The sequence below is a fragment of the Manis pentadactyla genome, chromosome 4 (assembly GCF_030020395.1).
Source record: "Manis pentadactyla isolate mManPen7 chromosome 4, mManPen7.hap1, whole genome shotgun sequence".
NCBI lineage: Eukaryota > Metazoa > Chordata > Mammalia > Pholidota > Manidae > Manis > Manis pentadactyla.
This window is the reverse complement of record NC_080022.1, coordinates 100,454,069-100,468,041: the sequence shown is the minus strand read 5'-3', so window position 1 is coordinate 100,468,041 and position 13,973 is coordinate 100,454,069. Positions and strand designations below refer to the sequence as shown.

Here is a 13,973-nt window from a genome sequence, read left to right as displayed (position 1 = left end):
CAGCTTCCTGATGCCTGGATTGCGGCTGGCTCCACAGCCTGCAAAGGCAAGGGCAGAGAGGAATCTGCCCCTCCCGGTCCTTCTCTGAATCTAGTGCTTGTCTCTGGCAATGCTTACAGACTGCTGGCCAGGTACCCATTGGATTCCCAAGCTCTGCTCTGAAAGCTGACCTTCAGCAGCTCCAGGACTCAAGGCTTCGGGGAACTGGAGGGGCAGGAAGGGGGGTTGTTCCAAGTCACTGCTGCCACCTTCACATTAAAAACATGGAGAAAGCGCGGGCATGAGGAGACCTGGGTGCTGACAGCTGTGTGATGTGAGTCACGCATGGCCCTGGGCACAGGTGTCCAGCTCACTTCCCAGGCTGCACTGTGAATCCAAAGAGATACCAAGGGGAGGTGACATCTGTGAGCACTTGCTGGGGGTCGGCACCGTTCTGAGGCCTGTACGTCCAACCCTCCCCAGCACTGCGAGCGGCACCAAGATCATTTGCCTCTGACAGCTGAGGAAGTGAAGTGCATGAGGCTAAGAAACTTGCCAGGCCAGGCAGTTGGTAAACTTGGATTTGAACCCAGGCAGCCTGTCTTCTGAGCAGAATCACCTTGCCATACTGTGCCAGGAGACTGGGTAAAAAACGTTTTTAAGTGGTTACACATGCAAACTATAGTTTGATTAATAATACTGTTAGGCTTTAATATGAGGCCATGCTTTATTAGTAATAATATGGCTGGTCTTTGGACTCAAGATGTGGTGCTGCCCAGCCTTTGCCACTTCCCTTTGGCACTGGCATGAGGTGAGCGGTGTGGACTCCGTGCGGTGCTGCCCCAGTGGCCTCAGGGTGGTGCAGTTCTCGCTAACAAAACGGACAGCTCTGAGAGGTAAGTGCTGCAAAATGTTTCTCTTCACTTCTGTCCCCACTCCTGCCACAGACACACTTTGGCTTTTCCTGACGAAAAGCAGGGCGTTTACGTGACCAAATATGAACAGGGGCCTTATATATTTTTTAATGAATAAAGGCAAACAAAGCAAGGCTTCCAGGTAGCAGCTGCTCGCGTTTGGGTCCTTCCTGGTGCCAGGCCCTGGGCTGGCCCTTTGTATGAATCTGCTCATTAAATTCTCACTGCGTCACCACTGGGAGGGGGAAGCTGTCATTAAGTAGAACCCTTTTACCCATGAGGGGATCAATGCTTCATAACTTCTCACCTCCCTCAGAGCACCAGCCAGGGTCCTTAGATGGCCTGTGGTGGTAGAGGGGTGGGGGCTTTGAAGTCAGGCAGGCCTGGACTGACAGCTCCCGTTTTATTCATTGATCCACTCACTCAGCTGACGTACATTTCCTGAGTGCCTGTGCTCAGATGGCCCTTCCTCAGGGTTGCCTTTCCAGACCGTAAGACAGCAGCCCTCAACCCCTGCTCCCCCACGTCCAATCCACTGCCATGCTACTTCTCTTTAGAGCAAGTACCACCACTGGCCATTATATATGTTTACTTCTTTCTTTAGTATCTGACCCTTCCACAAGAAATATAAACTCCACAAGAGGAAACATTTTGCTTAGTTTATTTGCTGCTGTATCCCTTCCAGCTAGAACAGAGCCTGGTACAGAGAGGGACTCAGGAAATGTACGTTGAGTAAGTGAAACCAGAGCTCTCAAATCCAGCGATGTCTGACTTCAAAGGGCCTGCCGTCTACCACCACAGCCTGTGGTCTCCTTTCTGTGTTCCAGCCCACTGCTGAGTATTACCCAGCGGCTTTGGGCAGTTCACCTACTCTCTCTGAGCCTCGGTTTCCTCATAATAAACTGAGAAATATTGCTAGGCCACTTAATATTCTGAGTGTCAGACTCTATTGCCCTCTGAGTGTATTCACTGGGCACTGAAGGTTCCAGTCATCTTTGCAGCCCAGCCTAGTGCCTCAATTTGCAAATTTTCACAAGCATTTTGCAAAACCCGGTGGCACAGGAGGCCCTGGGCTCCCATGCTGCAGTGCAGAATGTTCGTGCACATCGGTGATGCCCTGGGAAGAGGGAAGAAGCTGGTATTAGAGCCGACTGGTGCCAGTGGTTTCCTTGATGTTGCTGTGGGTAGTTGCTGTGGGTATCCTCCTCTGGTTTTACCGAAATGTGTTCATTTTGTCCTTGAGGCCTTGAGTTTAAAATGACATTTCCCCCACTCAAAGCCCATTTTCATGTTGGTGACCAGAGCTGCCGCTCACTAGGCTGTTTGTGGGGAAGTGTATTGTCCAGTCAGTCAGCATCAGGATGAGTTTGGCAGACCTGTGGGAGCCTCCCTGGGTTTTCTCCTGTTGTGGCAGCATGGTCACTACCTCATACCTAATGCACTGCAGATTGTTCTGATCAGATCCTAGACAGAGTACCTGGAGAGAGACTCTGAGGTGAGGGACCCTCGATCGCAGTCTCCAAAGCAGCCCAACCCTTCTCCCCAGCTCTAGTTTTTAGTAAAAATCTTGATGTAAGCTCTTGGGGCAATGGGATAGCTAGACAAGCAGCCACTGTGTGTGCCCAAGGCTTTCTCCATTTGAGTGTTCTGGGGCGAGGGATCTGCTGACTGGGCGGGGGAACCGGGCTCTTCCTGGCAGCCTAGGCAGAAACACAGGCCTCCCCATTGCACAACTCCTGCGGGTGCCGTTTGCCTGTGTAACATGGGCAATGTAACAGCCTGGGGAGGCTGAGAGCTGAAGGGTCCACAGACTTTGGGCACCTGCTGGGACACAGTGGAATCTTCAGCTAACCCACTAGGAAGTGGAGTCCCACCAGAGAGCTGTGCTTCTTATAGGAAATTCTGAGGATTTTTAGTCAGGCTGGCTCTGTCCCAGTCACCCCAAAGGCCAAGCCCCTGCGTGTGCCCAGGATGGAAGAGGGCAGTCAATAAAGACTCACCATCCTCCTTGGCGGAGGAGGGCAGGGAGGTGTCACTCACGGATGTGGCCCAAGGCCTGACCTGCAGACGAGCATGGACAGTCATCCCCATTTGTCAGGCCTCCCAGCTTCGTTCTGTGTGTAACGGGATCTGGCTGGTCAGATGCCTGCTAAGGTTGGGTCTTTGCTGGAGAAAGGGCAGCTGCGCATGCTTCTACGTGCAAGGTGCAGCAACCTTGCCCGTGCTGTTCACGTGGTGCCTAAGAGGAGAACAGTGGGAGCCCGGCTTCCAGAGGCAGCTCCTTCCCTTGTGAAGTCATTACAGAGCTGGGTAATTTACACCCTTAGAAAAATGGAGGGAAATTGCAGGCCAGGGTATACATGTGTTTAATTTTAAATCCTCCAACCTCCCCTTAATGAGGAAGCACTTTGAAACATAGCAGAGTGTTGAGATCCTTCAAGGACTCATTTCCTTGGTGCTTTATTTCTTTAAGAGAAAGCATGAAAAACATAAGGAATGGCAGGAGCGGGGGAGGGTTGTTCCTCCCCCGCCCTGGCTGTGCAGACATTATCTGCTATAAAACTGTCACTGAAGTATGGAGAACCAGCTCTTGGCTGCAGTGGCTTTCAGGTAATGTCAGCGCCGAGCAATGGACCAGGATGTGTTGGCACCATGGAAGCACCTCTAGGGCTCTGGAGCCAGAATCCTTTGCCAAGCCTGGCCAGTGTGCCTGCTGGGGAGTGAATCGGCCACAGGGGCTGGTGTCCAGGGACCCTACAGTGAGAACTCTAGTCTTTGTGTGCATGTGCAAACATTAATGTCCTTTTGACTCACCTGGGAGTCCTGTAAAAATGCAGAGAATGATCCAGTAGGTCTGGGGTGGGCCTGAGATTCTGCATTTCTAACAAGCTCCCTGTGAGGCCACTGGCCCATGAACTGCATTTTGGGGAGAAAGACCCTAGAGAAAGACACTGGCTTTCCTGGGTCCTACCAGGTGGTGTGGCTAAATAGAACACAAGAGGGCTGCACAGTCCTGGGAGAGGAAGGCTGTGGAGACCCCCAGACGATCTTGAACACTCTGCAGTTATGAAAGGGGCTGACATCATGGCAGAGGGCTCTTTATTTGGGTTTGATGTCTGGTTTGGCCTCGCCTGCCTCCTTATGTTTCCCTTTCTAATGGTGCTTAGGTAACACTCGTGGGAAAACTGAGTCTGCAGACCTTAAACTCCTCGGTCAGCTCCCCATTATGGGAAGGAAGGCAAGTTCAGTATCCCAGGGCACTGACAGTCCTGAGTGCGTGATGGGGAATTGATTTGGGTTGGGTCCGCTAGGGCTCCCTGCCTGTCTTGGGTGGCCAGCTAATCCTTTCCTGCTCCCCTGGTTCCCCAGGTCCCTGGATGAGAAGGAGCTGACAACAGCTGAGTCCCACCTTCTCTGTGTGCTGGGCGCAGGGCTGCGTGGCCCGAGGGGCACCAATGCCGAAGAACAGCAAGGTGACCCAGCGTGAGCAGAGCGGCGAGCATGTTACAGAGTCAGTGGCCGATCTGCTGGCCCTGGAGGAGCCCGTGGACTACAGGCAGAGTGTCCTGAACGTGGCCAGTGAGGCGGGAGGCAAGCAGAAGGCGGCGGCGGAGGAGCTGGAGACCGAGGACAGGCCAGCCTGGAACAGCAAGCTGCAGTACATCCTGGCCCAGATTGGGTTCTCTGTGGGCCTGGGAAACATCTGGAGGTTCCCCTACCTGTGCCAGAAAAATGGAGGAGGTAAAAGGCAGCCTTGCTTGTCCCAAGGTTGTCCTGCAAATGGTTGGGCTGAGGGGTGAAAAGAACACCCTTTGCTGATGCAGAATTGGAGCTCCTATGGGTTGGAAATCAGGACTCCAGAGTAAGACTGCCCAGGAATAGCTAATGGCTAACAGCAATTGAGAGGCTGTTGGGCATGATGATAAGATCCTGGGCTCTGGCTCAGGACTGCCTGGGTTCAAATCTCAGCACAGCCAGTCAGTGCTGCAACCCTGCGTAAGTTGCTTCATCTCTCTGTGCCTCTCTGTTCTTCATCTGTAAAGTGGGAATCATAGTAGATCCTACCTCACAGGATAATTGGGAGGATTAAATTAGCTTTACACATAGAACAATTAACACTGAATCTCACACACAGTAAAGAGCAACTGTGGCCATTATTACTAAATGTTTACTAGGTGCCAGGCACTATTGTAAGCATGTATTGGATATTAGGCTGAAATACATGTAATGCTATTTATTTGAGCATTTTGGGACAAAGAAAGCACCAATTTCATATGGTTAAACCATCGAATTCCCCCAACAACCCTATGAGAGGAAGTAGTTACTATCATCCTCATTTTAGAGACTGTAGAACTGGGGCACAGAGAGGTTGGATAATCTTCTCAAGGTCACACAGCTAGTGATAAAATCAGGATTCAAACCTGGACAGGTTGGCCCCAGAGCCTGAGAACTTAATCAGCACACCTACCACCTCCCAGGTGGGAGGGCTCTCCCACTATCCCCTGAGTTGTAATCAGGTATCTTGCCCCTGGTATCAAACCCCTTATACTTACTACTTCCAGCTCCCCAGGACTTATCCCCACAGCACCTCTGAGACATACTGGAATGTTCCAAGGGCAAATTGCTTTGGAACCAGGAGAAAGCTAATGGAAAATAAACAAAGAAAAATCCAATGACTGGAAACAATGACGTTTACAAGCTCAGACCTCAGGTCCTGGGAAAGTGATTTGAGCCAGCAGAGAGCTTTTGTGCCTCTGAATCCCCTGCCCAAGGATGGCCTCAACTTTGTAGGTATTTTAACCTGACTCTTTCCCTGTCTGCTCCATGGGACTCTCACGACATAGCCTCTCCCAGAGGTGCAGCCCCAATCAGGGGCCCTCCTTCCTCTCCAGGGTGCACTCTCCTTTGTTCAGAAGGCAGAGTCTGGCTGGAAGATTCCCCTCCTTTCCAGTTTCTACTGAAGGTAGTGAGAATGACCAGCTGAGCCCATGTAACTGAGTTAGGCTGGAGACTCTCATCTTTCCACCTTAGCACAGTCTACAGGCCTACCTCAGGGGCACTGCACGTTGGGTTCCAGACCACTGCAATAAAACAAATGTCACTATCAAGTGAATATCACCATAAAGTGAGACAAATGTATTTTTTGGTTTCCAGTGCATAAAAAATTTATGTTTATACTATAGTCTACCAAGTGTGCAACAGCATTATGTCTAAAAAAGCAGTGTACATGCCTTCACTAAAAAAACTTATTGCTAAAAAGTGCTAACGGTTGTCTGAGCTCTCAGCAAGTCTTACTCTTTTTGCTGGTGGAAGATCTTGCCTTGATGCTGCTGACTGCTGACTGGGCAGGGCGGTGTTTGCTGCCATCTCACATGTGAGCAATGCGTGGTGCCCCAAAACAATTACAGTGGTAACATCAAAGATCACTGATCACAGGTCACTGTAACAAATATAATAATTGTGAAAAAGTTTGAAGTATTGAGAGAATTACCAAAATGTGACAAAGACACAAAGTGAGCAAACACTGTTGGCAAAATGGCACCAAAAACACTCAAAGCAGGGTTGTCACAAACCTCCAATTTGTAAAAAATGCAGTATCTGTGATGAAGTGCAGTAAAGTGAGGTGTGCCTGTATTCACCACATGCTCTCTTTGCTTTGAAAGATCTTTTTTTTTCCCCCAAGAAATGACTGCCAATCAGATCTTTCGGTCTTATGTCATGGCAGGCCCAGTTCCTGAGCTGGTGTAAGACCAGCCAAAAGCAAAGATACAGATATGACTGTGTGGTTTTCTTATGAGTGGTGAGATGCTGAGAAGAGCTCAGAGGCGTTCAGACTTTAAAGGACACGTCGCATCTGGAGACTCTAGCTGGGGACGTCTAACTTTGTCCTTTGTGGCAAAGATCAGTTCTGCCTGGGCAATTGGTGCTGAATCACAGAGTTCCTCTCCCCTATCCCCAGGGCAATGTTCTTGCCAAAGTCTGCCAGTTCACAGCATTGCCAGACAATTGCCATGGCACCAGACATCGCCAGCAACCCCCAGAAGAAAAGCAGTGTCAACTGTTAGGATTCTGAGCTTGCCGTTCCACATTTCTGCTTTCATTTTTCCATCCTCTCTGATTCCTGGGATCTATTTTTATCTCTACCTTTAACTCTCCTATATTTTACAAGTAAAGTAAATCATCTTAAATCTTTGGCAGATTATCTCAGGAAGGAGACAGCTGTTTGGTCTGAAATTTGAAGCTCTGTGATTGGAGCCGTGAGTGATCCAGTCAAACATTGGTTAATTCTGGGTGGGAATATTGGAACTCTGCTTAGCTCCACCAGATACTGACAGTTCCTCTATTCTGCATCCTCTTAATTTGCTCTTTTTGTTGTTTATTTTTATGGGAGAGAGACAAATGTTCACCAAGTGCTTACTACAGGTAAGGAACTCATTTAATCTTCACAACAGCCCTGGGCAATGGGTATAGAGTCAAAGCATATGAAATGGCCATTTGTGTAATTCAAAAATGGTCAAATATCAGCAATTTCATATGGCTCTATCTAATCCTTTTTGTCCTTTTTTATGTAGATGACAAAAATAGCAGCACAGAGAGGGTAAGTAATTTACTCAAAGTCACATAGCTACTAAGTGACAGAGCAAGGATTCAAACCCAGGAGGTCTGGCTCCAGGGTCTTGACCTCAGTCTTTGTTCAGAAGGCATCTCAGCCGACTGAGAACAGGTGACTTTCCAATCCTAGGCATAACCTTGGGGTTTGCCAGAAGCAAGAGCCAGCATATGGACTGAGACACAGCTTTTAGAGATCCAGGAGACCTCAGAGATCCCGGAATCCAACTCCCTTTAGCCATGTTCTGCTAAATTTCCTAACTCCCTGAATCGTGCTCCTAGCTGTTCAGGCTGATGACCTGAGGCTTCTGAAAGCTACAGAAACATCAAAGGACATCCAGTTGTGTCCCCAAGTTTTATTTTCTAAGATGGAAGAGGATACACTTTCAAATGATTTCAACAAGGGTTGATATGGAAAAACGTCTCTGGTTAACCAAACACTGTGCTCACCCTGACCACAGGCCTTTGTGGCATAGATCAGTTGGATCTATGCCGTGAGGCCCAGGGCAGTGAGTTTAATTTATCATCTGGAATCTTTAGCAGGATCCATTCTATCCTTTATGATCCTCCTGGCTACGCTTTCCTGAACTGCTAATTTGTCTCCCATTCCTCTCAATTAGCTATAGATTAATGTTGATTCTGGTCAGACCCTCTCTCCCTGGCAAGCTTCTAAGCTTTGCTTCCCTGGAGCTGGCCAGTCTGCATGTCAGCAGCTGGTGCAGAAGCAGGGAACACTGTGCCTGGGTTTTCTGTGCCTCTCGGGGCTGAGTGAGCAGGGCCCACTCCATCTATGCCAAACACTGTGCATTGTGTTTAGCCAGGCCTGGGCTGCAGGGTGGAGGGACCGGCAGTCGAGTCAGTGCCCTAGGGCCTAGCTGATGCACATGAGCCTCAGTGGCTGGCCTTTTCTGCAGGACTGTTCTTGGGACGGTGCTTGCTTAGAAGCTTACCGTGGTTTTCTGGGGAGTGGGGAGAAGCATCCACAGAAGATGTCAGCCTTCTTTGACACCCTGAAACCCATCTTCCTGCATATCGTGCCCCGTCCAAGGACGTGTGGGTGAAATATGAAACTGGTGAGGCTGTGTCCCTGTGCTTTCCTGCAAATCACTTCTCTCGTCTTTCATTTCCCCAAGCCCAAAACCAAGAGACAGACAGACTTTCAGGCCCTCCCTCCTCTGAAGTCCTTTTTTATGTAGATGACATAAGGCCCCCCCTCCTCTGAGCACACTGATGGGGCTGCTTGTTAGTGACAAGTTGAATTTATGTGTGCATGTGACCACGTGCATGTATGTGTTTAATAAATTAGATGCTGCTGTTAAAGGTTCAGTGGGTTGCCTACCCTGGAAGCCTTTCCTGATCAGCTTCCTCAGCATATGTGTGCTTGGTTGGCCCTGGGTGATTAGTCTGTGTGTGTGTGAGTAGTCTGTGTAAATGCGTGTGTGTGTGTGTATGTGTGTGCGCGCGCGCGTGTGTGTGTGTCCACAGGTGCTGACATTGCTCATGTGGATCTGAGGGTCCTGCCTTCCATTGTGAGCTCTCCTGGGATAGTGTCTTTGCCTTCTGTTGCCCCTGTACCCCCTCACTGCACATGCCTGGCACAAAGCAGACCTGCAATAAATAGCTGACTGTTGCCAAGAGCCAGGTCTTGTGCCTAGGAGATACCTGATAGCCCGGGCTTGTTGGAAGACTGGGCACATGTTGGGGAGCACGTGTGAGACGTCATGTTATGGAGGGCAGAGCAGTGTGGCTGGGGGTCTTCTGAGACTCCCAGCTTTCAAGGCTTGGTCTGGGGTGCCGGGTGACCATCAGGGCACAGGTGACCAGGGCTGGCCTGACACCGTTTGACGGACAGGCAGGGCTGTGCTGACAGCTTTGTTAATAGGGCTAGGTCATTGGCACAGCTCTCAGTGGGGATCACTCGTCTGTGTCCAGACATGGTTTTAATTCTCCTGCTAAAGGCCCTGTCACTTGGAATCGAGATTGTGTCTGCAGTGAGGCCCAGGTCAGTGAGTTTAATTTATCATCTGGAATCTTTAGCAGGATCCATTCTATCCTTTATGATCCTCCTGGCTATGCTTTCCTGAACTGCTAATTTGTCTCCCATTCCTCTCAATTAGCTATAGATTAATGTCGATTCTGGTCAGACCCTCTCTCCCTGGCAAGCTTCCAAGCTTTGCTTCCCTGGAGCTGGCCAGTCTGCATGTCAGCAGCTGGTGCAGAAGCAGGGAATGCTGTGCCTGGGTTTTCTGTGCCTCTCGGGGCTGAGTGAGCAGGGCCCACTCCATCTGGGCTGCTTCTCTGTGGGTGGGAGGGGGTGTGAACAGTATCCACAGAGTACATCAGGAGGGAAACGTGTCTGCTCGTGACTTGGCTTATGGATCCCTGAGAGGCGGCGCAGTGCCTGTCTTTGAGTCTGACCCTGTGAGCGGGAGGTGTTGACAGGTACCTGGGTCTCCCTTAGTATTTTAGGTCAGGAGATTCAAGGGGAAGAAGGAGGGTCTGTGTGGCCAGTGCCTGGGGAGTCACACATATGATGCAGAACATTCCTGGAAGAGTGCAAGAACTGGTGACAGTTTGAGGATGCTCGGGGTTGTGGGCACTCATCTGTAGGGCATGGCTGCCACCCCTCCCTTACCCTTGCCCCCCACCCTCTGATGTCCATCCCTCCTGTCCAGGTGCCTACCTGGTGCCCTACTTGGTGCTGCTGCTCATCATCGGGATCCCCCTCTTCTTCCTGGAGCTGGCTGTGGGCCAGAGGATCCGCCGTGGCAGCATTGGCGTATGGCACTACGTGTGCCCCCGCCTGGGGGGCATCGGCTTCTCCAGCTGCATAGTGAGTCAGGGGCTGGTTATGGGCCCTAAACTGGAGGCACAGGGGCTGCTCTTGGGTGTGGGTTTACAGACCAGAGTCTGGGGCTGGGTCAAGGGCAGGGAGGGAGACCCTCAGTGTGAGAATTTCTTCCAGCTGGTATATTAGGACCATGTGTTTACTAAACTGAGAGTTGGCCATACTGCCTGAAGCAGTATATAAAACTTGGAATGGTCACTAGGGAGGAAAGCCTGGGACGTAGTCACAAGGGGTGAATTCTCTGGGGACGTGTGGACCATCCCAGATCCCTCTCTCTGTGTACCAGCCCATCACCTCCTGTGAGGGAGGCCCTTCCTTTTCTCCTTGCTTAAAGAATATTTTAATTGGGCAAGTGGGTGGCACAGGAAAATGCGGCCTGGGGCCCAGGTCTCCTTGCCATTTTGCTGTGAACATAAACAGAGCTGGAGAAGGACCCAGACAGGAGCCTGGCTCACCCAGGAGTGATGAGGCTTTGGAACAGTGGGAGACAGGGAGACCCCACTGGCCTGGACCGGGAACTCCACCAGGCTTATCCACAGGGCCACAGAGGAGTCTCTGCTTAGTGCTCTAGGGGAAGAAACTGAGACTCTCTTAAGGGCACAGCCTGCAGGTGCCCAGGCTCACACCTGGGGTACAAACTGGGGCCTGCTTCTGGAAGGGACTGAGGAGTGTATCACGCTTGGTAGCAGGGCCAGCCCAAACCTGCCTCAGGCAGAGACTGGAAAAGGTCTGTGCAGCTCCTGTGCCATACTGGGCATCACCTCTGCACACATGGATGTGGGCAAATACAGCGCAGTCTGAGGGGACTGGCCATGTGTATATGCATGAGTAGGAGGGGGTGTTTCCCCCTGGACTGTGAGCACCCAAGGAGAGGAAGGGTCTCTCTCTCCATATTTGCTCCCTGTAAGGTGTGCTGAAGGACTGTCTGCTCCTCACACCCAGGCTCAGGTGAACCTGATGAAGCAAGGGAACCTCCACTCTCATGCTGACCAGCAGTGTCACTGATGCAAAATATAGTGGGGTGCCTGGAGATAGAAGGGACCTCTCAACATCCAGAGTGGGGCAGTAAATCCCTGCATGTAAAAGCCTTGCTTTCAAAGAAGCCCCTTGGGCCCTCGCTCAGCATGCACGCACTGCTGTTTTAAACGCAGTTCCACCAAGGTTAGTTATCATGCTTCCAAGAAATGAGAAGTGGCGTCTTTCTAGAGATATGAAATGATAACTGATGTCCTTCTAGAGGCAAGCTGTTGACATTCCCAAAGGGGGAATAGCACCCTGAGCAAAGAGGAGATGTAGGAAGCCAGTAAGAAGCATCCCTAAAAGCCCCATACTGTCTGGGGCAATTCATGGTAGAGGCAAAAGCCGCGCATGTCCCACGGTCCCCCAGGGCAGCCCTGGAACTGTGCTCCCGAGTCACCAGAAAATGATGGGGAGGTGCTTCAAGTATCTTAGAATAATTTCTAACTGGAAGGGATTAACATTTTAAGAGTTTATTGCTTAAAGGAGAAAACTTTAATATCTGAGACATTCCTGTGTGGATTCCTCGAATACCAGATGAATGAAGGATTAGGAAGAGGCTGTCGCTGCCCACGTCTGGCCCTCCTCCTCCTCCTTCAAGGCTGTGCCCTGTGCTGCGTGCAGCCAGCCTGAGTGGGGGCCTTGGGTGGGGCTGGGGGCTGGGGTGGAGCTGCCTGCAGCCTTCATCCCCCTCTGTGGACCCTCCTCCTCAGGTCTGCCTTTTCGTTGGGCTGTATTATAATGTGATCATCGGGTGGAGCATCTTCTACTTCTTCAAGTCCTTCCAGTACCCGCTGCCCTGGAGTGAATGTCCTGTCATCAGGAATGGGACCTTGGCAGGCAAGTAGGGGACTTTCTGTGTACGACGATCTGGGGACCCCAGCCAGTCCTGTCCCAGCAAGGAGTTAAGCCCAAGAGCTTAGACACAGATTTAGGATTTCATTAACTTGCTGTGTCACCTTGAGTAAGGTACCACCCTCTCTGATTCTCATTTCTCCTTCTGATGATCCTTGTCAGCCTATCCCATACAGTTTTTACAGAGATTGAATCAAATATTGAGTGTAGGTAAAAATCTGAAAATTGTGACTTTTGTTTAATTGTTATCAACTACTCTGTGTCACTCTAACACTGTCCTATCTGGAAACAAGCTTAATTTGCATTCAGTCTTATAAAGGGCTGGATGATTTATCCCACCTCACAGGTGGTTAAAATGAGGCCCAGAAGCAACTTTCCCATGGCCACATGACTGATTTAACCAAGGATCTGAGATGAGAATCCAGATCCTTGGCTCCCAGCTCAGGACCTTTCCCAAGGAACTTGAGGCCAGTTCTGCCTAACCTTCCTGTCCTCCATGGAAGGACATGGGCAGATGGTGGCACGAGTGGAATTTAGCCAGATGAGTGTGTCCTGAAACTTTCCAGGCCCTGTCAGGAGCCCAGGAATCCTCAGGGTCAGTCAGATCTTAGTGACCCCAGAAGAAGCACAGCCCTTCCCTGCTACCCACACTCAGCTGTCCCCTCACTCACTGCTGCCCTGGGTGGGGGTCCAGCTGAGGAGGTGGCTGCACAGCCCCGCCCTGGAGGCCCTGTGGTCTTTGCTGCTGTTTCAGTGGTGGAGACAGAGTGTGAAAAGAGCTCAGCCACTACCTACTTCTGGTATCGAGAGGCCTTAGACATCTCCAACTCTATCTCGGAGAGTGGCGGCCTCAACTGGAAGATGACGCTGTGCCTCCTGGTGGCCTGGAGCATCGTGGGCATGGCCGTCGTCAGGGGCATCCAGTCCTCGGGGAAGGTGAGTCTGGAGCGGGCACTCAGGTTCGCACGGGGCAGCAGAGAAGCCTGGAGGGCAGGGAGCTGAGAACTCTGGGTCATCCATGCAGGGGCCTTCAGGGGCTCAGCCTGCGGAGGGCTCCAGATGGCAGCACGGGCCCCCTGAGGTCACTGCCTGTGGGCGGCCCGTGGGAGGGGCTAGGAATGGGCTCGCAGAGGACCATTGCTTTGACTCCCAGCCACCTCTGTGCTCAGATAACTCGGGCTGTTGTTTAATTATTGTTGGGCTGTATTAGAATGTGATACTTTAAAGAGAAAGAAAACCAGGAGTACTGAGCCAGGGATCTTTGTCTAGATCCTAGTCCCTATGGTTCCCAAGCAAAAGCCCTAGAAGAGCCTGCTCTGAGCAAGTTTTGCTGAAAACCAGCGGCTCACCATGCCTGCAACTAAAGGGCTCTTTGAGCAGGTGGGTGTGGTGAGTGAAGGGGGCTTGGGGGCCTCTGAGGGCAGCCCAACACCAGTCTCAGGGTGCAGACCAGCCAAGCACACAGGCCTTCTCCCAGCAGGTCAGATCCCCTTCAAAAAAGGGCCCTTTCTTCTTTGTCACATATCTGTATTCATGGGCTTCCAGGGCTGGGAAGTACATTAGAAATCCTGTAGCCCAATCCACTCATTTCACAGATGAAGAAACTGAGGCCTCACCCGAGATCACACAGCCATCCAGTCCCAAAGCTGGAACTGGAGCACTGGACGTCCGTCTGAGGCTCCAGGTTCATTACTGGACCTGATGAGCAAGGAAGCTGAGCCTTGGAAAGGGAGAGTGTTCTCAGCCACTGC

General features: G+C 51.1%; 1 protein-coding gene across 1 annotated transcript in view; it reads left to right on the top strand.

Moving 5' to 3' along the window:
- Window positions 1-13,973, top strand: part of SLC6A17 (solute carrier family 6 member 17) — a 52,108-nt gene that overhangs the window by 11,539 nt on the left and 26,596 nt on the right. Inside the window, exons 2-5 of the mRNA XM_036916715.2 lie at window positions 4,263-4,634; window positions 10,178-10,335; window positions 12,081-12,207; window positions 12,977-13,158. Coding sequence (XP_036772610.2) covers window positions 4,349-4,634; window positions 10,178-10,335; window positions 12,081-12,207; window positions 12,977-13,158 — 753 coding nt within the window. The 5' untranslated portion in view covers window positions 4,263-4,348. The remainder of the gene's footprint in view (window positions 1-4,262; window positions 4,635-10,177; window positions 10,336-12,080; window positions 12,208-12,976; window positions 13,159-13,973) is intronic.